Raw genomic sequence first — 24,568 nt, 5'->3', positions numbered from 1 at the left:
TCTGCTATAGGGACGTCATATATCCGCTGTTCATACTGTATAAATCATGACAATGATAACAACATATTCTATTTAATAAAGTTTTGGGTCTGCATGAGGCTAAATCTCATGATATGGTGGTCCGTGGATCAAATGCCGAATAAATAATGGACCTTGATACGAAAAGGGTTGAAAACCACTGCTCTGGTGTAGGCCTACTATGCACTCAGAACTTTTGGGGTCAGGTTTAGGGATAAAGCCGGGTAGCCCCTTTTCAGGACCCTTCCTTGGTTGCCTTTTCTGTATTTGGGGCATCGGTATCGACGTCCCAAACACAGAAAATGTAACCAAGGGGATCCCGAAAGAGGCTATAGGGTTAAGGTTAGGCTCCTGTCAGTGAGTCCACTCCAGGCTCCAGCAGGGCAGGCCTGCAGGCATCAGCCTGCCCCCCTACTTTGCTTCAAACCTTCAAACAACAGCTGGTTGCACCCGCGGACCAATGGCACGGAGCGTTACTGGGGTGTTGCTGCTCGCCAAAAAAGGACGGAGCTACAAGCTGGGCAAACAAGCGGCGCCGCGGCCGTCGCCATAGACACACTGGGCGTCGTATAGCTTGTAGATCTGTTCTTCTTGGCCACGGCGACACCGCGGTACGGCAGATGTATAAATGAGGCTCTATCATTGGCAGAGAGACCAGTCGCCATGATACAGCAGCGGAAACGAGACTGAAGTAGCTAGAAAACAAAAGAGAACACAGAACACGCACTCGTCTCGTCCGTCGTCCCCCCCTCGATCTGGTGGTTATGCTTTTGCAGGTAAAAGAAAAACGGGCATCTTAAACTATTTTATTTATTATTGTTATCGTTATTGGGTTTTTTTGTTGTTGTTGGCTGCCGTTCCGTTGTAACGATGGATATTAAAACTAGGATGTTAAAAAAAAACGTTTTTGTTTTTCCCGAAGCGACGGTTATTTGTGTTTTTTTTATTTGTAAATGAAAAGTCGGGTCAGCTTCGAAAAATGTTTCAAGAAAGACGCGTTAGCTTGTTGTGGCTAGGGAGTTAGCCTAAGCTAACAGTTCTGCCCATAGACTACATATGATTTGTTAGCTCTAGGCTAGCTGTAGGCTAGGCTAGTTAGCTATGTGGCTAACAGCCGTTAGCCATACACTGGTTTGATTCTCTCACACACACACACACGCACACAGTGATGTCAATGCGCTCGAGCTGCTGCTCTCTGGCCTCCTAGCTCTTAATGCGCAAGTCAGTCCGTGTTGTTGCTACTATTACATAAACAACTGTTTTTTAAACGTTGTGTTTTCCTCTTAATTCGTGGCATTTCGTGACTCAAACGCCAGCCAACCGACCCCCTCGCGTTTGTGTAATTTTTGACGTTTTTGTCATTTTGACGTTTGCTGCCTAGCCTTGCTCGGTGGCTGTGTGTGAAACTAATGTTATGTTCACATCACTGGGCTAGGCTAACTAGCTAGCTAGTAGCTAGAGCGAGAAGGCAAACTATTAAAAAATGTATTGCAAATAATAGATCTGCACTTGACAAACTCCCCCCCGGTGTCAGTTTGTTTACAGCCCTGCTTTATACATTTGATGTAGTGGTTGTTGTTATGATATCACTTATCCTTCACACGCTTATGTAACTAAGCGGACACCATTCATAGCAACAAAGCTGGTTAAATGTTAATTGGACTTACATTAAAACCAATGCCTAGTTGACGTTTATGTTTGAACTTGACGTTATGTAGACTTTTCGCAAAGTTGTGCTTTGAATGCTGCTTTTCCTGCGTGACTTAATGACTATTGTTGTGATTGAAATTAAGGCGTGCACTGGGATTTCCTCACCTGTGTACAACAATGACACCATGCAGGTGGTCCTGGCATTGTGTGTTCACATTTTAAACCTGGGCTGTTTGGCTTTTGGTATTGCCATTTGTTGCTATGATCGAAAACCAAGAATTGTATTCGCATAATTCTGTATTCGTTGCTGTCGGGAGGAAACAAAAATATTTGAGGTTTTTGATTTTCTTCCCCTTAAATCCCTGCTATTTTATACAATTTACATCTGTGTGTTGATTAAAAACATGTTGAACCAATAAAGTACTAGTAAAAAGTGCTCCGGACAAAACCTTAACTCCATTAGACCCTCTAACTGTCTGCTAAAGTAGCTATTAAACTCCACCACTCAAAACATCTCATGTAAGTAATTCACAATGCCAACTTTGAGGCTGTATTGCTTCGTTTAAAAATACAAGATTTTCTTCATTTCCTGAAAAATGTATATTTTTCATTTTCTGAAATGTATATTTTTCATTTCCTGAAAAATGAATATTTTGGAGTTGGGTGGTTATCTTCCCGACAGAGATATATGGGATGTAACAAATACAATGATGTGTCACATGTCCTTGTTTGTGTGATTGTTGTATTGTTGGTGTATATATATTTTTTAAACAAAATCAATGTAACTTAACTCCCACAGTGTTACAGGAATGCCCAAGGAAAAATATGACCCGCCAGACCCCAGGCGGATGTACACCATTATGTCTACTGAGGAAGCAACCAACGGGAAGAAGTCATACTGGGCTGAGCTTGAAATCACTGGTGAGTGAGTCCATGGGATGTGCTGAAGAGACACTTGCTGTTGCTTTTATTTTCATTGTTAAAGCTTTTCCATCATTAGGAAGTGCATAATGAACATATCACTCGCAATCTGTTTACTGTCCTAAAAGTTTTTCTAGACATGAATCACACAAATAGTTGTAGTGCTGCATAATTAGTCGAAAAAAGATCGAGCTCTAGATTCAGACACCCATACAATCTCATTTTGTGAAGAATCGTGCAGCACTAGTTGGCTGTCCAATTACTATGTTTTTCCTAAAGAGCGAGACTTTGAGAGGTCTAAGCACTTTGATGTCTGTTTAAAGCCACAGTAGTTGGCTCCAGGTGCCACATTTTGAATGTAGTAATGTTCAACTGCAGACTAAAGACGAGAGAGAACTTAATTGTGATCTCAATTCTTGTGGAGGGAAATCAATGTTCACATTTGAGCAAGGATCGTGCAGCACTGGTTAAATTAATGGGAGTGTTTTATTTTCATTGTTGATAAAGATGTGACTCACAATCTGTTTACTGTCCTAAAAACAATTCTAGACTTGAATCGCATATAGTTGTCACCCAGGCACCTCATTCTCCTGTGCATGTTTGTCGACATACTACCATCTTCCTCGGCAGGTCGCGTAAGGAGTCTCAGCACAGCCCTGTGGTCTCTCACCCACCTCACTGCCCTGCACGTCAGTGACAACTCTCTGTCACGCATCCCACCCGACATTGCCAAACTACACAACCTGGTGTACCTGGATCTATCGTCCAATAAGATCAGGAGCCTGCCGGCAGAGCTCGGCAACATGGTGTCTCTCAGGTGAGTCGACTGCAAATATATGAACCATATATCATCCCACCACACTAATCGGGCAAGGCTTTATTGTTCAGTGGAAAAGCGAATTGACTGGCTTTTATGCAGTTGACCCAGATGTCTAGTGTAATATGTGACATGATATCCACAATTTGTCAGGGACTTTGAATTATGGCCTGAGCACATGCCATAGATCCTTTGACATTGTTGTCATGGAGGTTTGTTGCTGGATAATGCCTGTGAAAGGTGAGGAGGTGGTTATGTCCTCTAGGCATAGGGAAACTTTTTGATTCCTATATCTATTCTTCAACAGGGAACTTCTTTTAAATAACAACCAGTTGCGGGTTCTGCCATTCGAATTGGGGAAACTGTTTCAGTTACAAACACTGGGGTTGAAAGGTGAGTGTTTTAACATCTTATCAGTTACATTATTATTTGGTTATATTGTTTGGCAGGAGATCATTAAACGCATGTTGCTGTCTTCCTCCTCAGGAAACCCACTTGCACAAGAAATCCTGAGCCTCTACCAGGAGCCCGACGGCACGCGGCGACTGCTTAACTACCTGTTGGACAATCTGGCAGGTGCAATTAAGCGCAGTGAGTCCTCTGTGAATGTCAATGGGAAATGAAGCATGTTTTCTAAGCATGTTTTCTAATTCAGTGGTTCTCAACCTGTGGGTCAAACATTGATGAAATTGTCTAATATGAGAGAGGCAATGAATTGTGAAAATTGCTCAAGGCATTGTGAGCTTGTAGATTGGATGTTTTCACAATATTTATCTGGGGAGCTGATTAAAATAAATGTAATGCCTCAACTCTTAAATTCCAAAATCTGGTGGGGGTGGGGTCCCCGAGTTCAAGTTTTCTTTGGGGGGACTTAAAAGGGCTGAGAACCACTGTTCGAATTGACATAGTCATAGGCAAGGGAAACTGTGAATCATTGAGTTGTCTTATCATTTGTCTTGATTTAATTAGCCCTCAATAACTGGTGACTTTAATTATATTGCTGTTCGGAAAATTATAGCCTTCACTCTAAGCTCTGTAGGCTCAGAAAATGATAGCCTCTAGGCGAGAATTCCTGGTCGCAGAGTGTAAAATGCAGTTTACATTTGACATGGATGCAGTCGTATATTATCCACGTTTGATGTCCCCATGTTGATAGCTCTCCTCCCCCCCCTCTTTAGTACCTACAGAGCAGCCGCCTGCTCGGTCATGGATCCAACTCCAGGAACCTGACCGAACACGACCCTCAGGTAATGGCCAACCTGACGTGTGTGTGTGAGACAGTGTTGGAACAAGTGTTCTTTTCCTTTTTTGTGTGTGTGTTCCGATTCTGTATCGGAAAAGTATTGGTATCTGCCCTTATTTGTCGTATCGGTGAATATGCCAGTCTAACCACCGATCCGACCAATGTGTCTGGTTGACACATCGGTATCGGCTAACACAGAAATTGTGAGATCGGAAACGAAAAGTTTATCGGGACATCCTATCTATATATATATATATATATATATATATATATATATATATATATATATATATATACACACACACACACTACTTTTAGACAATGGCAGATCTACTGTCTCACAACGAATTGTAAGCTTGTACAATGTACATTCTATGTTTGAAAATGGGGCTTACAGGGGTAAACATACTTCGTTTTCACTACAGTTATTGCATCGGCCGCTGCAGTGCTTATTGGAAGAAAAAAATTCCGATGTCAATCTCATACAGCATGTATTTTTGTCTATATTCTGACTGATCGAATTGGGCAAGCAGAATACTTATCTTTACTTTATAAATAATTTTGTACTCTGGAATGTTATCTTTACGATGAAGTGATATTACTCGTAGAAACATACAGTACTTCCCCAGAATAATAGTCCATGGCAGAATGTTGTGAAAAACGCATTTATTATTAACCAATCAACAGGTTCAACTTTCAAATGTTAAATTAAACTCTAGCATTAAATATAATGGATATAAATTAACGAGAAGACCCTGTGTAACGACACAAGACTTCTTAACATTTCTTGATTACATTAACATTTCTTTTAATGGAAGTGCTGGAGTGGACTGCCCCCCTTTGTTGTGCTGAAATCGGGCCGATAACTAAGTATCGGATGGTGTCAGCCCTAAGTATCCATCATTGTGCACTTTGAAAATACGAACTAACTCTAAGACGAACCACTTGTTCTTGTCTCCCTACAGCGTTGTTTTCTGTGATGTGCTACAATGTGCTATGTGATAAATATGCCACACGACAGCTATATGGCTACTGCCCCTCATGGGCTCTGAACTGGGAGTACCGGAAGAAATCCATCATGCAGGAGATCATGGGCTGCAACGCAGACATAATCAGCTTGCAGGTAAGCACCACATCCACATGTCAAATAACAGTATCGGGCGGGAGTGGTAGAGTGGCCGGTAGAGCAGCTGGATGGGAACCATAAGGTTCCGAGTTCGATCCCAGGCTACCCCAGAGTTGGTGTCTAAGTGTCCTTGAGCAAGACTCTGAACCCCTAATTTCTCCTGATGATGATGAGGAGGTTGGTGCCTTGCATGGTTTCCTCCGCCATCGGTGATTGGGTAAAAGCGCTATATAATTGCACCATTCACAGTAATGTCAACAATCTGATTTTAAATGAAATGCGGTGTTATTGTTGTGATTTCAGGAAGTGGAGACGGAGCAGTACTACAGCTTCTTCCTGCCTGAGCTAAAGGAGCAGGGTTATGAGGGATTCTTCAGCTCAAAGTCACGGGCAAGGACCATGTCGGAGTCGGACCGCAAACACGTCGACGGATGTGCAGTTTTCTACAAGACAGAAAAGTATGTAGCTATAATTCAATCTCCTAACACAAACTTGACAACTTGCAAAAGTGCCCTTTTCAAGCAGAGAAGCAAGCACAAGTTACTTCACACTGATACTTATAAAAGGACAGGCTGTACATTTGGATTTTCAGTCTTGGGTAAGTAGGCAAGCCTGGCAGAAGCACTGAGATCCATTTCCCCTGTTAGTGGTGGGGCTGGAAGCTTGGCTCGGCTGATGCTCGGTTTGTCTGTCCACGACTTTGGGCCAAAACAACATCTTGAAAACTACTGGCCTGATTCAAGTTTATTAGAAAACAACATCATTGCATAACAATATGAATTATGATGTTGCTTACAATTCAAGACGAGAGGACTGCTCTATTAAGAAACGACAAATCATCAACCATCAAAACGCAACAATAAAGTTTCTAATACTTCTGGTAAAGCTTGTATACTCACGGGAGGAACGACATCTGGTGCCTCTTCGTGTGACTCACAGGTTGTGTGAGTGTCCTCCCCGTTTCTTAAGAGTTACTAGCGACTTGTATTTGTAGACGGGCTCTAGATCGTTGGACTGGTCCCTTCTCTCAGTCGATTGAATTCTCTTAGAGTGGCCTCCTCTCCTCTGGGAAATGAATTTCTTGCTATCCCAATGATTGCCGTTGAACTTGCTGTGTGCACCTTCATGCTCCCCACAGGATTAACTACTGATTTGAATGACCCTGTGGCTTCTTTCCCCTTGAGCCACCATTTGTTCCAAATTTCCATGTGCACTCTCTTTACACACAAGATGCCAAATCTAACTGGCAAATTGCAGTGACACTTGCTAAGCACATTCATGTTCCCTGGAGAAGGAACCCCATGGATGATGGTCATCCCATGGCCGTAGGCTTTTTGAGAACCACCATTGACTCTGGCAATGCAATTTATCTGCTGCCCGATACAGCGGGGTCTTTTTCTTTTTAAGACCAAAATGAACCGGAAGCAAAATCGCCTAAAGCTAATCTGGCAATCGTATTTTTAAAAGTAATCGGAAGTGTTCATATTGTAACCGGTGATTTAGTAATGAGCCCCTAACATTGACGTTCTGTTGCAACGCCTCAATCCGAGCCTAAATTCCTTTTTTTTCTTTGCCAGTTCAACTACCCTTGCATCTGCATTCTAAACAAGCTGTGGGCTTGAGGAATGGGAATTATCTCATCTGTAAGGTTTTCCAAAGAAACCTTGTCGTGTTTGAGTCGAGGCAAGATTCAAACTTTAACCTCCCCTAGAGTGTGTGTGTATATATATATATATATATATATATATATATATATACCCCCCCCCCCCCCCCCAGTTGGATCATATTTTCTTGTCCTGATCTACTGTATTGTGTGTGTGTGTGTATATATAGAAAATGGGGCTCAATAGACTATTTTAACTTCATCTGGAGGGGTGGCCATGCTGAGACTACTTGCTTGTCAACTCTAGGCTCAGTAGGCTGTGATAATTTTGTATTTTATTCCATTGGTGTAGGTCTGGAGGAGCTTAATCAAACTAGGCTCAGATGTTCTGCTTGCTTTCACATTAGATTTTTCATCACCTGAAAACTTCAACTTGGTGTTTGCTATTGGCTGATGTAATTATTTTATTCTGTATTCTTATAGATCTATACTGTTGCTATCAGTGCAATGTGCCAGCCATGCTGATACAAATTCCTTGTATGTGTAAACCTACCTGGCAATAAAAATATGATTCTGCTAGGAGCATAACTATAGATATAAAATAATAGACACTTAGTGTTTATAGCCACCTATTTGCCTGGGGCAACTGACTATTGCTACCATAACAATTGCATGGAGAACAAAGCTCCCATGGAGGCCCCTATCAACATTTGGAAACTATTGATTGCTTACTGTTAACTTGACAGGGACACGCGAAGCATTGCTATAATTGGAAATGATAGACAGTGTTCTTATACTTACACAAAGGACTAGCATTCGTATGCAACTGCTTGCAAGCTAGGATTAATCATACGGTGTCAAAACATCAAGCATAGTGCACTGAAGTGCTTTATTTGTACATTACAAGTAAGACTTGTAAACACGGGAAGCGAACGAAGTGTTGTGGCAGTCTGACACACACACACAGACCTCTGTATCGTTCCAATTTCAGTTGTCCTCTGGTGGCGGGCGGGTGGTGTTACAGCGTGACAGACAGTTTTGGCCAGCTTCTATAGTTAGTGCTCACTTCGTTCGCAATTAACTATATGACCTTTTCTCCATATTCATATGTTGCCGAACATAACTGAATATGAATAATGGTCAATGTTAGCTAAACATAATTGCGTGGTTAATAATAAATGGGCATTCGGAATTCTTTTCTGTAGGGACCACCTGTAATCATTTTGGCTTAAGTCTGGTGCTAGTGGAAAGGCAATGGATTCACAAAATCGCTATTGTCAATTAGTTTAATCTTTTATGCACTTGACCGTTTTTGTCCTGAACGCGGCATTCAACTTCATTTTTTGTCAAGGTGTTACTCGAATGTTGGTCATATTCCAGGGAGTCTGGTTGGACTTCCATGAATCAGTCGATCTTCAGTTTCATGTAGGGATGTGGAAAGGGACGACTCAAAAATTAGAAGTCGATATATATATATATATATATATATATATATATATATATTAACTTTTCTGTAAAATTGTGTGTAAATATTGCAGGTTGCCGTTGTTTGGGCTTATTCCTAAAGTGTAGTTGTTTGGGCTTGTTTCCTAATATTGTTTAAACCAGTGTTTCCTAATGTCGTTTAAACTAGTGATTCTTGCACATTTTCATGTCGAGGACCCCCAGATTAATGTATTTGTCACAGGAACCTCCATACAAGATTAGTGTTAAAATGTTTCAAAGAATATTCCACATTTTTGTCACTTTTTCCCATGATCGTTTTGAAAATAGCAGATCTACAAGCTCACAACATGTCGCAATGCGACACGTAAGCTTGCAATAGATTCTTTTGGGCTTGTTTTCATGGACCTGGTTGCTTATTTCTCTCACACAATCTGGCAACACTGCTCACAGGCACAGAGACCATGCACAGACAAGTTCGCTCTCTCGTTGGGAGGACTGAGAACAGGACGGATGTCAAATAAATAAATTCGGAACAACGTGCGTACCGTATCGGTTAATTACGGAACTCGTCTTTTTGTTTCCAAATGGGGAAAAGTGGGCGCTTTAATACCATTGACGAACGCTGCAGACAGTTGAGACTGTTGGAGCATAGCCCATAGCCGATAGCGCTGCTCCTTCATAATGGTCTATTTTGTATTATTGGGCATTGGGAATTTGCATCAAAGCAAATTCTAAACTTATGGATGCAGCAGAAGTTGTGTTGCTTAAGGAATGCATAGTTGCGTTCTAAACTGCTGCGCAGCAAAAAAAAGGTAAATCGATTGACACGTCGATTTTCGGCCTCGATTTATCGATTATTTTTTTTCTTTGCTCCCAGTGTCATTGTCGCTCAAAGCAGGAAGTGGACAAGAGGCTAAAGTTGGGTCCTTGACATGAAATAGTTTGAGAACCACTGACAGAAACATTTTTTTTGTCATGATTTAAGTTTCTATAAGACATTTGTAGAATCTGGTCTCAATGGGTTAACTGTAGAATTCTTATTCTCATCAGCCCAGGGCTTGTGTTAAACTCTGGGCCAGCACAAATGTTTGAACATGGAGACCAAGGCAGCCCTGGGCAATCCTTAGCCTCGGGCTTGCCGACTCGTAAAAACTTAAAAAAGTGTGGGAAGTGAGCATGTTTCTTCTGGGTTGTTCCCGACCCTTTTTCTCATGATGTGTTCCTAACTGCCACCTTGCAGGTTCAGCGTGGTACAGAAGCATACAGTGGAGTTCAACCAGCTGGCTATGGCTAACTCCGAGGGCTCCGAGGCCATGCTGAACAGAGTGATGACCAAGGACAACATCGGAGTGGCGTGTCTACTCGAGGTCCGCAAGGAGATGATGGAGCTATCCTGTAAGTAGGAGGAATCCTATTTTTTTTTTTTTTTTTTGCATTGTTTTTTTTCTTTGGGGGGGGTGTGCAGAGTAACTAGAATTTTGTTAGACACTATGTAAGCAACATCAAGGAGTGCTGCTGTTCTGCACATCAACACAGAGCCGTTATATATATATATGGTCGTAAATGACTACAAGTGCCATTTCTTTGTTTAAGGTAATAAGTGACAACAGGTATTAATATTTGGCTCCGTCATTGCATAGTTCCGCAACTGGGCTGTTGCCAAATGATGTAGTCTTGTGTGGGCAGCCCTCCAGTCTCGCTCCATCCATTCTGAATTGAGGCCTGGTGAAACTTTAATTTGAATCCGTGGATGGAATGAGTGAGCAGCTCACTCGCTGGGAGCGGCTAAACTGTAAATATGTTGCGACAAGACCACAGTCGGTCTCTGGTTGACACGAATGGTTGCCCGACTTTCCGTGACGAGTAAATAATACTTTCGGGCAAGTGGAGTTTGATTTCAGGTTGCCTGTCGGGCAAGTGCGTTCCGTCTTCATTAAATATTATTGGCTATTCAAGAACAATGCTACCTTTTTACAACCAGCATTTCCATTCATTCTGGTTTTCAAAGTGACTGTCACCACTCGGCAGTTCTGGTTTTCAAAGTGATTGTCACCACTTGGAAGTTATCGAATGAATACACTTGCTATGTTGAACAAATTAATGTAAACGACATTTTATAATGGAGGATTGACTTTTTGGGCAAGTGGGCATGACTTTTGGGCAAGTAGCATAACCTGTATTTGCCCGACAGATGTTGTTTTGGCCAGTGTTTTGTACAAAACTGTCCACTTGCAAACTTTGGAAGCCAATCTTGGCCGATTGCGATGCACTATGAAAAATCAGCTGATCGTTTTGATCACATAACTGTAGAATAGTGTTGTTAAATGTAGATTTGTTTTGGTAAATAAAAATTCTGAAAAATAAACTGTTCAATATGACTTTTCCATGGTATCTATACTCTACTTGTGTGCCAGCCCAACGCGCGCACGCAACACAGGATTACACACAGCGCTGTGCAGTCACCTCCTGACTCTCTCTCTCTCCCTGGCAGAGACCATACAAATATTAGACTATGTAAACAAAACAACACTAGGTCAAATGGCATAGGTTTATAGTGGTCTGGATTGATGCTCCCAGCAAGAAGGGGCGCAGCTTATTGCCACCTTTCACTTTCTGAGAAAGCAAGGCTGGGATCCAAGGTTAGTTGCCAGGCAACACAAACATTTTCCTGCACACTAGCTTGTGTAGGTTTGTCTTACAGCAGGCCAGCTGCTTTGTCAACAAATGATTATTACGCAGTTGCACAATAACTTGAAACAAAATTTGCGTTATGCAATTTCTGCTGACAATTTCTTTGGCATGTGTGTTGTGTTGCCATTTGCTTTGGTGGCATGTGTGATTATGATGATCACACTGTTTTCTGCTCTCCATTCTGGAGCAGTGTGTTGCATAATAACAGACTTCAAACGAGTAAAAAACTATATGCTGCCATATAGATATATTACACAACTATTGACATCAGTTTAATGGATTTAAATTGTATACGTATAAGCAACTTAAGTGTACTGTCAACCCCATATTGTTGTCCTGTCCTACATCTCTGCTTCATGCCTTTTTGTCATTGTTCCCTTTTTAGCGGGGAAGTCACTCCATGGCATGGAGAAGCAACTGCTACTGGTAGCCAACGCCCACATGCACTGGGACCCAGAGTACTCTGACGTCAAGCTGGTCCAGACCATGATGTTCCTGTCGGAGGTGAAGAACATCGTGGACAAGGCCACGCGCAGCCTAAAGCTCTCGTCTGTCTCTGGGGAGACCAACGGCATCCCTCTGGTGCTGTGTGCTGACCTCAACTCCCTGCCGGACTCTGGTGAGTGAGCTGGACTATTGAATATAGCAGTGGTTTTCAACCCTTTTCATATCAAGGGCCATTATTTATTCAGCATTTGAGCCACGGACCATCGTTTGATGAGATTTAGGCCCACAACTTAGAATATTTTGTTGTTGGATAAGATTTTGTCCACAACTTCCATGCTGTGTTGATGTTTGTACGATAGAGATAACAGGCAAATATTCATCAAAATTATTCTACATTCGCTAATTGTGTAAATTAAGTAATGCAGATGGTTGACAATAATTTAACTCGGAGCATAAAATGAAACCAGCGAAGATGAATATCCTAGTAAAGATTATTTAATGGACTAATACGGGTCCATTTGGTTTCCTTTTACACTCGAGAGTTAAAGATCTATAATGGTCTATTTGGTTACCAACTCTCCATCCCATTTAGCTGTGGACCACCTGGTACCCCCTCAAGGACCACTAGTTGAAAACACTGCAATATAGGATTGATGATCAGGTTGTTTGTCCCCCCACACCTTTGTGATAGTGCCCGGGTTATATGACAGCATTTGTGATAGCAAAGACTCTTTTGTGTTTTAGATGGTATTGAAAACCATGCTGTGATTCTAAATGCCCTCTAAAGCAGATTGCCTGCTGAAGTCTGTATTTGGGAGGCAGTGTGTGAAGGTGACAAAACGTAACGTTGTCTAAAGTTTAGAGCATATGGGCCCTATTAAGCAAGTGGAATCTAATTACATATAATTTTACAGTTTTTAAGACTGGGGGCGTGTGCAATGTCATATTACAATTATGGGCCAGGTGAGAAGCGCTTTCGACACCCCGTGGTGTGAGCAAAACGGCCTTGAATTAGTCATGGGAGTGTTTCAGGGAGTTTTGAGGCTTACCCAATGAACATGTCCGTACTATTCTCTTTACGACACCAGCTGATGTCCTCATGGAATGCGCCCTTTTCGGCAAGTGGTATTACATTTCTGCAGACTGGCACCATAGACATGACATGACTTTGTCACATTTGGGTTAATTATTCATATTGCACTGCATGCTGTCACCTTTATGCCTCAAAAGAACAGATCCACAAGCTGTCACAGCCATGATGTGCATAGCTTGTAGGCCTATGTCTCTATTTTGTTAAGTAACTTGCAGTTTTCATTGGAAAGTCATTACAGCGGCGCAGCCATATGCTAAGGGAGGGAGATATACGCACATCATCACTTAATTTGTTTCTGTTCTAAGCATGAAAAACAGCTGTAAAAATCTTTATTCTAGTTGATATGATTCATAAATGAATAACTAAGACTTTGAAATGGCACCTACCTATACCTTTCAGATCGGAATGGAACTGCGAGTAGATACGCAGCATTGGCTGGCAAATTGGCAATCCATGCGTAATGTTCCCAGAATCGTCTAACCCCCGAACATACAAGTTCGTTTGATATTGTTTAATTCGATAAAAATAGAACCATGTACCATACAACGAATGAAAGCAAGATTCCTAAGTAATATGGGGATTTTTACATTTTAAAAAACGGTTGAGAAATGAGAGAACCATGAGTGTTTATAATATCAAATATTATAAGAATAATATGAAAGACAAACGGGCTGTGAAGAGCTCAGCTCACAATCCCGACAAGGAGGAAATATAGCCTATAGTGCATGCACGTATATGCACTGACTGTTGCACACACGCTCTTTATTTGTTTCTATTGAAAAACACCAGTAAAATAACGTTTATTTTATTTCATTCGAGTCACGACGAAGGAATGAGTTGAAATGCCATACGTGTGCCATGCGTGTGCCTGCGGCCCCAATGTTATGGTCTTCGCTCGTAGCATTTTATTGAAGAAGAATTGAGTCGGGTGTGATACAGCATATGAAAGCTAACTTTTTAAAAAGGTTGAGAAATGAGCGATATATGACCCTTTTCAATCTCAATGTTTGAACGTTTGAGCCAGAAGGCTCGTCTCCTGCTGTTGCCATGTCTCATAGAAACAAGTAAATAGGTCTATAAACATACTCCCTAAAGAATCGCATATAACAGGGGTCTGCAACCTATTTTAAATTAAGTGCCATGTTTTTATTTTCTAGATAGTGAGTCTGCCATATCAAGATTCATTTTAATGACACCACATTAAAATTTCCAGCATATTTTGATTGTCCACAAATATAAAGTTCTTCCTTCTTTTTACATATTTTCTTGCACATTGTTATAATGATCATTATAAATATATATCCCCCTGCAGTCAGAGTTCATTGTTTTAATGAATGAATGTGATGCATTGTGAGCTGGTAGATCTGCTATTTTCAAAAGTAATCTTTGAAAAAAGTGACAATAAGAATATTTTTGAAAAATGTTATTGAAACATTTAAAAACACAAATCTGTCATGGGGGTCACTGGCTTAGTTGGGCAAATGCATTCATCTGGGGGTCCTTGACATGGGAATGTCGCTGTGTGAGGATCACTGGTTTAAACATTAGGAGAAAAGCCCAAATAAGCACTTTAGAAACAAGAAAAGCAACCACAACTACCAATATTTACAAGCAACTTTGCAGAAAAAGAAGCCGCTTATAATAAACAGCAAACAGACATGGCAACACTCCAGCAGCACTCCAGAGCCGCTCAAGTGTAAAATCAAACAGTGCTTTTTGCTTTTAAGACGTGGTCAGACCCAGGCGGAATCGGTATGCGCTGAGTGTTTAGGTCAAGGGGCTTAATAGCAACTAGCGAAAATAATTAACATATGGACACTCCCCCAATGCTAAATTATGCAGGAACGTGGTATTCCATATGAGTGAGCGCTCACCACGGCTTCCATAATACGAAAAGGCGCAGAGCGAGGGCGAAATCTGTATTACCGCATGGGTTTTTCGTCTTGCTTAATAGGGCCCAAAGAATACGAGTCGAGTATACCTAGGGAAAAGGTTTTCTTTTCCCATGTGGGTTTCATGACCACTACAGTCGTGTGAATGTTGTGACGTGGGCGTAATGTCTGGTGATCATGCCCTCCATCTTAACTCTTCCCCATCCAGGCGTGGTGGAGTACCTGAGCACGGGTGGGGTGGACTGCACCCACAAGGACTTCAAGGAGCTGCGCTACAACGAAAGCCTGATCAACTTCAACTGCAACGGCAAGAACAGCACGTCCAACGGCAGCAGGATCACACACGGCTTCAAGCTGAAGAGCGCCTACGTAGACGGCCCGATGCCTTACACCAACTACACCTTCGACTTCAAGGTACCTGTACTAATGGTGTCATTGGCATTAAGACGATTCTACAAATGTCTTCTAAATCCTGACAGTTTTCTGAAAAACCTATGTTTCTATGTCAGTCGTTCTCAAACATTTTCATATGAAGGACCCCCAAGATTATATGTAATAGGCCACCGACCCCCATCTGAAAATATGTTGTTCCAGGGAGGGACTCCCCCAGAAGCAAAGATTTGAGTTAAAACCGTTGGCTCTGAAAGAATATATATTCAAAGATTTGCACTAAATTTTCACGATTTTCCAAAAATAGCAGAGCTACAAGCTCGTAGCGCGGCACTCGGTGCTGCACTATGAGCTTGTAGATCTGCTATTTTTCAATAGCTAAAGTATGACATAATGCTTAAAACACATAGGGGTTCTGACCCAAATGGGTAAACAGAGCTGTGAAGAATTCTTCAATAATGGAAATCACCTAATTTCAATACTGTTTGCTGGTAAAAGGACCATAGTCAGGAGTTGACACTAAGGCCAAGGGTTGCCTACCTGTCCAGGGTGTAGTTTGCTTTCAGGTTGCCCTGACCGGGCAAGTGCTCGTTTGAGGGGGGACGCAACCGTCTATAAGCGCACAACATGATATCTGTCTAAACACCTCAACGTGGCTCTGTCTTCTGGTCTGTGGAATGTAAAATAAGAGCACAGTTTTCCTATGAGTGTTAAATTGAACATTAATTCAAATTTTACCTATCATTTTATGATGGCTTTTCTTTTCGGGCAAAGTGCCGCCAAGACCTTATATTATTAGTGTCACTGTCGACCCCCTCATAGTGGCGTGGTGGCATGTACTTTGACTATGACTTGCCGTGTACTTGACTGGTTTGAGCGGCAGCATAGACTAAGATAATTAATTCAAGATCCTTGAGAAAAGAGCAGACACAATTCAGTGTTTAGATAACATTGACTCAATTATTCAGGTATTCATGTTTTAATTACTTAAAAGTAGGGATGTCCCGACCTTTTTCGCTTCCGATCCCGATACCTCAATTTCTGTCTTAGCCGATACCAATGTCGTGATCTAGCTATATATCTCGTGTTGTGTTTATAGCAGACTCCTAACTCAAATGTGCACTTGCAGTTTGGGCAACTCTAAAGCAAACTCCACATGTCCCAACATTTTATTTTATTTATTCCTGTGTCGGATCGGTGGTTAGACTGGCATATATACCGATATGACAAATACGGGTCGATCCGATACTTTTACCGATACAGTATCGGGACATCTCTACTTTTAAAGCATACTATAAATATAGCCTCAAGTGCCAATTTCAACTCATTAGAAAGTGGTCCTTGGCAGGATATGCGTTAATCCAATTGATTCCACTTAATCCAATTAATTTCGGTTAAAGTGGAAATGTGTCTTATGTAGCATATTTGGTAGAATCCTTGAATGGCCTGTGAGTGATGTATTGTTGCTTGTATGGTGCATTTCTAAAGCTGATAATGACTGAGATGCAATGAGATTGAGATAAATGGATTTCTCATGTGTGCAACAAAATGTTCCTTGTAGATGTTCATTGTCAGTCTTGCATATAATGGGAGGAATTACTGTACAATTTGGTACAGTAACTCCTTCAACTGATGTTGGTGTGTGCTACGGCCCACTTGAATCCCCCCCACAACATTTGCATTTTAATATCTGGGGTGGTTTTGCGCTTCCATAACCTGTTTATTTGCAAGCCTTTTCTGTAGTGTATTGTTTTTTATTCTTTGGGTCATTGTTGTTGAAAGGTCCACTTGTGATTGGATGCATCGTTTTGAAGGATGATTGCCACTCATTTGGGGTGGCCATAGCTGAGTGGTTGGTGAGCCCGCCTGGGAAGCCAGAGGCGCTGGTAGTCGCAGGCCCGTGATGTGTCGATGCGTGTCCCTTAACCCATAACAAATAGTGGAAACTATATTTTCCTCATATATTGCAGTAGAATGACATATTATGTGGACGGGGCAGATTGTGAATCGAGGCACAAATGTCAAATCAATGTTATTTTTAACGTAATATCGAAACCAAACGTCCCGGCCAGTTTACTTGTTTACATCAGACAAAGGTGCGTTGCTGTAAAGTGCTGATATACTATACTGAATCATATTTGGAGCTCTGTCCCAAGAGTTGAGTTTAATAAAGGGCAAACTAAGCTACAAGTCAGTCATCAATGGTCTGGGTAAGACCATTCAAACGAGACAGATATTGTAGTAGCAAAGCTTAAACCCATTTAGACCTATGTCAGTGGTTTTCAAACTATTTCATGTCAAGGACACCTAGAATGATATGTATATTGTGTATGTATATTGGCCACGGACCCCAATGTTCTTCCATTAGCTATTGCTATACATGTAGCAACATAATAAAAATAAAAAAAAGAATGAATCGGAATTTGAAGGTTTTCAGAAACCTTAGGTCAGGCCCTAGAAGGCGTTCTCAGATTCGGCCTTGGGCATCAATAGGTTTTGCATGTTGATGTTGACTTGATGTTCCCCATGGTACTGTGTCGTCGCGATGATACTGGAACTTTTAACCTGGCTACAATATGTGAATGAGATGAATTTCTAACCTTGATGTAATACTTCAAATAGATGGAGGTTGAATGCTGTGATGAAAGAATGGTTTGGTTCAGTAAATCAGTACTGGTTCTGTCTTAAGACCCAACAAGACAAGTAGTGGACTCTCAACCCATTTCTTCTGTGTTGACAATGAGAACGGTTTGGTTTTTCAGTCTGATTGGGTTCAGAGTTCACAAATGGTTCTACCCGTGTTTGAAAGAATGGTTTGAGATAAGTACTGGGTGAGTTTGGGGAAATAATTGCTTCAGAGTTCAGCCCTTGTTCTCTGTGCTGAAAGAAGGACTTTAGTTGAATACTGGTTCTATGTTGAAAGGTGACAACAATGAACTGTACGTACACTCGGGGCCATCGCTACTTTTAACGGTCGGTGTTGAAATGAACTCGACGATAATGATACAAGAAAATATAATAAAGGGAAAGTGATAGGAGGCAAGAAGAACCTATGTATGACACAACATTTAGAACATGATTAATATACATGATTAGAGGACGGAATACAAAAAAAGTGATCTGTTCAATCAGAACAGCCCTTCAATTTGTTCTTATAAGTTAAAAGAAAGTTGTAAATCAGTTGTGTGTGTGTGTGTGTGTGTGTGTGTGTGTGTGTGTGTTGCCCAAGCTATACTGTTGCTCGTTCAGCGCGAGTCTTCCTGCGTCTCACAATACTCTTTCTTTCTCCCCATCTATCCACACAGGGTGTCATCGACTACATTTTCTACTCCAAGCCTCATCTGAACGTGCTTGGTACCCTGGGGCCCCTGGACACCAATTGGCTCATAGAAAACAATGTCAGCGGCTGCCCTCACCCTCACATCCCCTCCGACCACTTCTCCCTCTTTGCCCAGCTGGAGCTGCTCCTGCCCAACGCGCCCCCACAGGTCAACGGGCTCCACCTGCCGGCACGCAGGTAGTGAGGTCCGACCTCCGCACCACAAGGGGGCGGGGGGGCTGGGGGCGCTGCCCCCTCCCCCGCCCTACCAGCTCTTCCCCTCCCCGCACTGCAGGAGGAAGACAAAAAGAAAAAAACACACAACCTGTAAAATAAACGTACAGTGAGATCTGGCCGACAGGGATTTCGTATGTTATAGATGTTCTATATTTTTCTTTTCTTTTTTTCCCCTTTTTTTTTCATTGACATTTTTTTATCTGCTCGAGTCAATCCGGTTCGTATAATGATATATTATCTTTGATGTTTTGACACCCCTTCCTCCAACTGACCCCTGACCCCTTCCCCAATCCACACGGCTTATGTGTCTCTTAACTGGATAGGATGGTAGCTCACTCATATTTGTCACGTAGGGCAGCGTGTGGCTTAAAGATAAAAACGGAAACATCGCAGAGGGCGATGGGCGAACAAATATGATGGTCTGTCTGTCCTGTACAAATCTCAAACCAGCAAAGACAGCAGATGCGTCTGTCTCAGACCTGCCAGCGTCTTGGGTTTGCTTTTCTCCTCGCTTCTCTGGGCCTCTCTAGCCTGCTTGGTCAGTCTCCCTGTGACGCAGGAGGTTTCCTTTCGGGCGTTCAGCAACTGTATCTGGTAGTTGATGTGTTCCCCTAGAAGCGGGCATAGTGCAGTTTGAGGAAGAGGGTGATATTTCCTGCTGTCATTCTGTGGTGCTGAGGCCTTGTGTGTTGTCACAGCCTCCCGCGGTGCTACAAGTTAGTCTACAACCTGCTCTGACCCCGCCTGGTGCAATGGCAACCAAACCCAGATGCCTAGAGAACTTGACGGCTGCGAAGAACTACTTTTTTGCCTGTTTTCATGTGAGCATTGTGACTTATAGAAAATGATGTTGTGAGAATTTGACTGGCTACCATCCCATTTGCAGACTGTTTTTACCCTGCTTGTATAGTTGTAAGCTAGGCTAGTCTTATACTTTTGTGCTCATAAGGACCATGTATGTACCACAGGGATTTAGGCTGATGGGCAAAGCAAAGAGGCAAATTATGTAAAAGGTTCTTGTCCAGAGAGTAAGAAGTGGCTGATTGGCGTAAAACCAGCATTCCTCTTGCTGTCTGGAGTTGCCATCCAACTCCACACAACACTGAAAAACAGACAAACAACTAATTGCAGGCAGATCTGTAGCACTGTCTCTGAGGCCAGTAGTGACTTTCCCCAGCCATAAATTCCATAACGCAAAAGCAGTGGGTTTTTTTCACAAGTGTTTGTACAGAATAGAAATCTAGATTCAGTCTTTACATGATTGTATATGAACCACAAAAGACCTGTTTTCTGGCGTTTTTTGTACTAAGAGTAAATTATGATCAGATTTGAAGAAGTTAAAAAAAAAAAAAAAAAGATTGTATTGTAAACTATGGCTAAATTTTTATCAATTTAATGTTGAGATGAATTGATATTACCAGCTTGTACAAAAGACGTAAAGAAGAGGTTGTTCTAGGCGTTCGCTGTCACTACTTTTGCACTCCCTGTAGATGAACTGTTATTAATGAATCAGTATTTTGTGTTTTCTCTCTACCTGTAAATAGCCACTGAGTAAACCCTTGCCTGTTGCTTCTTCTCACCCATTTAACAAAGCCATTGATCCACACTGCTGCCACCAGTGCAGACAAAATTACATAACAAGGATGACTCTACGCCCCACCAGTGAGTGACCTCATGTCTGCACCCCACCCCCCCCCCCCCCCCCCACCGCCGACACCACACATACACACACACTAGAGACGTGTGATGCAATGACTGACAACCCCAGCAACCCATATGATCTCATGTGTTGTACAAAAAACAGAACATTGTGCCTCACTTGTAGCAGTTGTTGTCTTGCACTATTTACAATCAGCGAACGCCTGACCAACCTCTTCTCATTTTATTTTTAAATACTGTCAAGACATTTGTGAAGATTTTTTTTTTTGTCCTTTTTTTGGGGTTATTTTGTTAATGTTTGTTTCCTTTTTTTTATGAGCTGTGACAATGTTATGATGTGTATATTCTTCCTATTTCATTGAGCTCTAGTAATCAGGTATGCTATATCCACAGTTCTAGTTTTACCTCTCTGTAGAACATGACTTTGATGTCGTCATTTTTAATAATGCTCCTACTGGAATGTTTTTGCACCCTTCTTGTATCTATCTTAGCACAGCTTCTGTTTTCCTGCCCCCCTCCCCATCCATCTCTCCCTTCTGTCCCATCAGTGACCTCACCCCCATCCTTTACCCCTAAAACCCTAATCTAAAATCCATCGCACCATGGTGTCGCTTTTCGGCAAGCGACGCCCTTGTACTACGGATTATATATCGGGTGGCCACCCCCTTCAATGTTGACCTGTATTACTCTAGCCATGTGTGTTTTTTTTTATTTTATAAAATCCCTTTTGCTGAACCACTGTATAGTTCTCGACCCGGCCCCACTGCAGCTAGAGTGCCATCTATGGTCTCTTTACCTCTGTATTGGACCGGTGGACGGTCCACTATATTCATCTGTGGTTTCTCCTGCCTCCCTATTGGGACAGGCAGAAGGCCGTTTAGCATTCTGCTTTTTGGATAAACAAGGGATGAGGGGCATCATGGGGCTCACCCGTTTCTTGCTCTGATAGGCCAGATAAAACACTTTGCTAATCTGTTTTTTTTTTTTATACTCTGACCAACACACGAAGGTGAGACTCTGTTAATACAACCTATATTGTCAATTTGCTTTTACAAAACAAAGTGGAATAATTGGCACTTACAGTAGTGCCCCCTACCCCCTGCCCCCACAAACTCCTTTTCCCATACAATGATGGTATATTGGTGACTAAACTTCACCAATTTCTAATGTAAATGTTTTGAAATTTTTATTTTTTTGTTCAAAGTGAGAGGGATACGAGTAAAAAACACAATGTTGCCCTGAATTTGCCCCGTTGAGCCCCATTTTATTTAGTTTTCAATGGAAACCAATGTGTCCAGCTTTTCCTCAACTGCATTAGTATTGTAGATTTAAAGACTAGCTTTTTTTGTAAAGTGTGAATAAAAGATGTATCTCATGTTTCCTTTCTACAAAATATTGAATTGTGTTGTTGTGTAAAAATCATGAGTTCTATGATGGTGTTATGATTGCTACATTGTTTTTACTTTGACTCGTTTTTATTATTTTTCCCCCCCCATATTTTCTCCCATTTCAAAGTACCAAATCCTCGGTAGAAGAAGTGACGGAGACATTGTGTCTTGAGAAATTGAATGTTTTCGACGAGGTCGCTTAGGATGAAGTCTAGATTATGTATTGGTGGAATATAACTCGAGTGTAAATTCTATGGGTGGGAGGGATGGGGGGGGGAGGGGGGGGTCAAACTTGCACGCCAGGGACATTCAAAACTTTCAGCTTTACTTGGGAAGTTGCATGTTGCTAGAAGAGTGTTGTGAATCGAGACGGCAGAGCTGCAGTTCAGGATGGAGTTTAAAATTATGTTGTGTCAAAACTACGCTAAATCTGTGCCGCTGCTTGCTAGGCTGCTCCTGTATGCAGCACATCTCACTCTGTGTTGTTGTGCATCACAGTGAATTTGTAACACTAGCTAGCTGCTATGGTGGTCACTGAAATTGAATCCACACGCCAACTTTGTGAACCCTCAAAATGTGGCTTTTATGGTTGAAAGAAAAATGAGCAAATCACAGAATGGATAATTGTCACCCAACAAGCTTCAATGCGTGATCACATGTAGGTTTTGTATTGTCACTATTGCATTGTCTATTAGTTTTTTTTTAGGCATAATAGGGGTGATTTTTTTTTTTTTCTTTCCCAGGCTGCAACCTTTTCGTATCGGTGCACACCAAAGCTGCTTGTAGTTTTGTTTCTCCATTTACATTTATTTCCATGTAGTGCGATCCCCCTCATCCACACTGTCGGCTCATAGTCTACATGAGCAATCCCCCTCATCCACACTGTCGGCTCATAGTCTCCATGAATCCCCCTCATCCACACTGTCGGCTCATAGTCTCCATGAATCCCCCTCATCCACACTGTCGGCTCATAGTCTCCATGAATCCCCCTCATCCACACTGTCGGCTCATAGTCTCCATGAATCCCCCTCATCCACACTGTCGGCTCATAGTCTCCATGAATCCCCCTCATCCACACTGTCGGCTCATAGTCTCCATGAATCCCCCTCATCCACACTGTCGGCTCATAGTCTCCTCCCCCTCATCCACACTGTCGGCTCATAGTCTCCTCCCCCTCATCCACACTGTCGGCTCATAGTCTCCTCCCCCTCATCCACACTGTCGGCTCATAGTCTCCTCCCCCTCATCCACACTGTGGGCTCATAGTCTCCATGAAATGTAGGGCTGTAAGGAAAGCAAGGCACCTCTGCCTTTTCCTTGAATTACATTCTTCCTTCTTACTCCACATTAACTCTTGGGTTTCCCCTCAACTCTTTAAACACATTTCAGGCTCAGTCTTTCCCAGAAACTTGGCAATAATACCCAAAACCCAATTCAAAGGTGGTTGTCTTTTCTTTTTGTTTTCCTTCTCTCATATTTCTATCAGTACACGGTAGCTAATTCAGAAATTCACCCATTTTGACTTGAGTTTCCTTTATTTAACCTTTTCATCTTTGTTCCCACATTCCATTTCTCTTCCCAACCTCATCTGCTCTCTTTTTTCCATCCATCTTGTATATTTACTCATTCTCCTCCCTGCCGAACTAGTGGTAGTTGTTCAATGATCAGGATTGTCTCTGTAGTCAGCTGAGTACATATAATATTGATCTGTGTCACTGTGTTAATGCACTGGACCAACTATTGTTTACCATTCATGAAATACCAGCAAAAATAGGAATATATCTCTATATAATAAAACAAGAAAAAAAAACACACTTGCACAATGTTGTAGAATGTCCATTAACCCAGATTGAGAAATCAAGGCAGCTGTTTTCAAATCAAAAATAATCTGAATGGTAAACAATGCTCTTTCTGTTGTATTCTTTAGCCGTCCACTCTGCTCTTTGGACCTGGTTTTATTATTTTTGTTTCTGTTGACTACAAGTTCTGCTTGTTTCCTTTACACCTACCTATGTATTTTCCTACTTCTGGTTGAAAATAAATTCTATATTATCTGTTTCAAGCTGTGTCACCTCCTTCTTTGCAATGGATAGTGAAAATAAATGTATCCATCTATTCTCCTTCTGTCTCCTCTGCTTCCTTGTCTTACATTTCCATTATCATTTATCATAAATGGTAAATGGTGCATTTATATAGTGCTTTTTATCCAAAGCGCTTTGCATAGATTGGGCATTACATTCACCCATTCATACATTGATGGCAGAGGAAACCATGCAAGGCACCAACCTGCACATCGGGAGCAATTAGGGGTTCAGACAGTCTTGCTCAAGGACACTTCGACACTAACTCTGGGTAAGCCCGGGATCAAACTGGCAACCTCACGGTTTTCTAATACGGCCACTCTACCCCTGCTATATGGATCTATTTGTCTGTGTTGCCAACAAAGAATACTCCACCAGGGAACTGATGAATTGAGTACAATGGACACAATGTTGTGTCCTTTTAGCAGAGCTTTTTATTCCTGTAGGCCTACTGCCATAGCCTACTGTTATTTCATTCAATCGAAACCATTGATCGAAACTTTCCTGAGAGCAAATCTAAAAGGTTTTCCTTGCTATGCTTGTACCA

The 24,568-nt window shown here is 41.8% G+C and overlaps 1 protein-coding gene across 3 annotated transcripts; it reads left to right on the top strand.

Annotated features, from left to right (window-relative positions):
* Positions 1–629: 629 nt before the first annotated feature.
* On the top strand, positions 630–24,002 carry cnot6a (CCR4-NOT transcription complex, subunit 6a). Of its 3 annotated transcripts, none has more exons than XM_079511413.1 (12): positions 630–794; positions 2,476–2,589; positions 3,220–3,406; positions 3,714–3,799; positions 3,893–3,997; positions 4,585–4,653; positions 5,615–5,772; positions 6,079–6,233; positions 10,065–10,219; positions 11,901–12,134; positions 15,156–15,361; positions 18,643–24,002. In XM_079511413.1, the coding sequence occupies exons 2-12, from the start codon at positions 2,478–2,480 to the stop codon at positions 18,856–18,858; spliced, it is 1,683 nt and encodes a 560-aa protein (XP_079367539.1). In that variant the 5' UTR covers positions 630–794; positions 2,476–2,477; the 3' UTR covers positions 18,859–24,002. The 3 variants fall into 3 exon arrangements, with proteins under 3 accessions (XP_079367539.1, XP_079367540.1, XP_079367538.1); XM_079511414.1 differs by having other exon boundaries at positions 661–794; positions 2,468–2,589; positions 3,893–3,982; XM_079511412.1 differs by having other exon boundaries at positions 661–794; positions 2,468–2,589.
* The last annotated feature ends 566 nt before the right edge of the window (positions 24,003–24,568 follow it).

The sequence above is a fragment of the Electrona antarctica genome, assembly GCF_951216825.1.
Source record: "Electrona antarctica genome assembly, chromosome: 1".
Lineage (NCBI taxonomy): Eukaryota > Metazoa > Chordata > Actinopteri > Myctophiformes > Myctophidae > Electrona > Electrona antarctica.
The sequence above is the reverse complement of the archived record's forward strand: the minus strand, read 5'-3'. Positions and strand labels throughout refer to the sequence as shown.

Bases quoted from the DNA above. Each gene is read 5' to 3' on its own strand.
- cnot6a (XM_079511413.1), top strand. From the start codon at position 2,478: ATGCCCAAGGAAAAATATGACCCGCCAGACCCCAGGCGGATGTACACC. The intron at 3,407-3,713 runs GTGAGTCGACTG...ATTCTTCAACAG, and splicing joins GGCAACATGGTGTCTCTCAG to GGAACTTCTTTTAAATAACA. The intron at 15,362-18,642 runs GTACCTGTACTA...CTATCCACACAG, and splicing joins ACTACACCTTCGACTTCAAG to GGTGTCATCGACTACATTTT.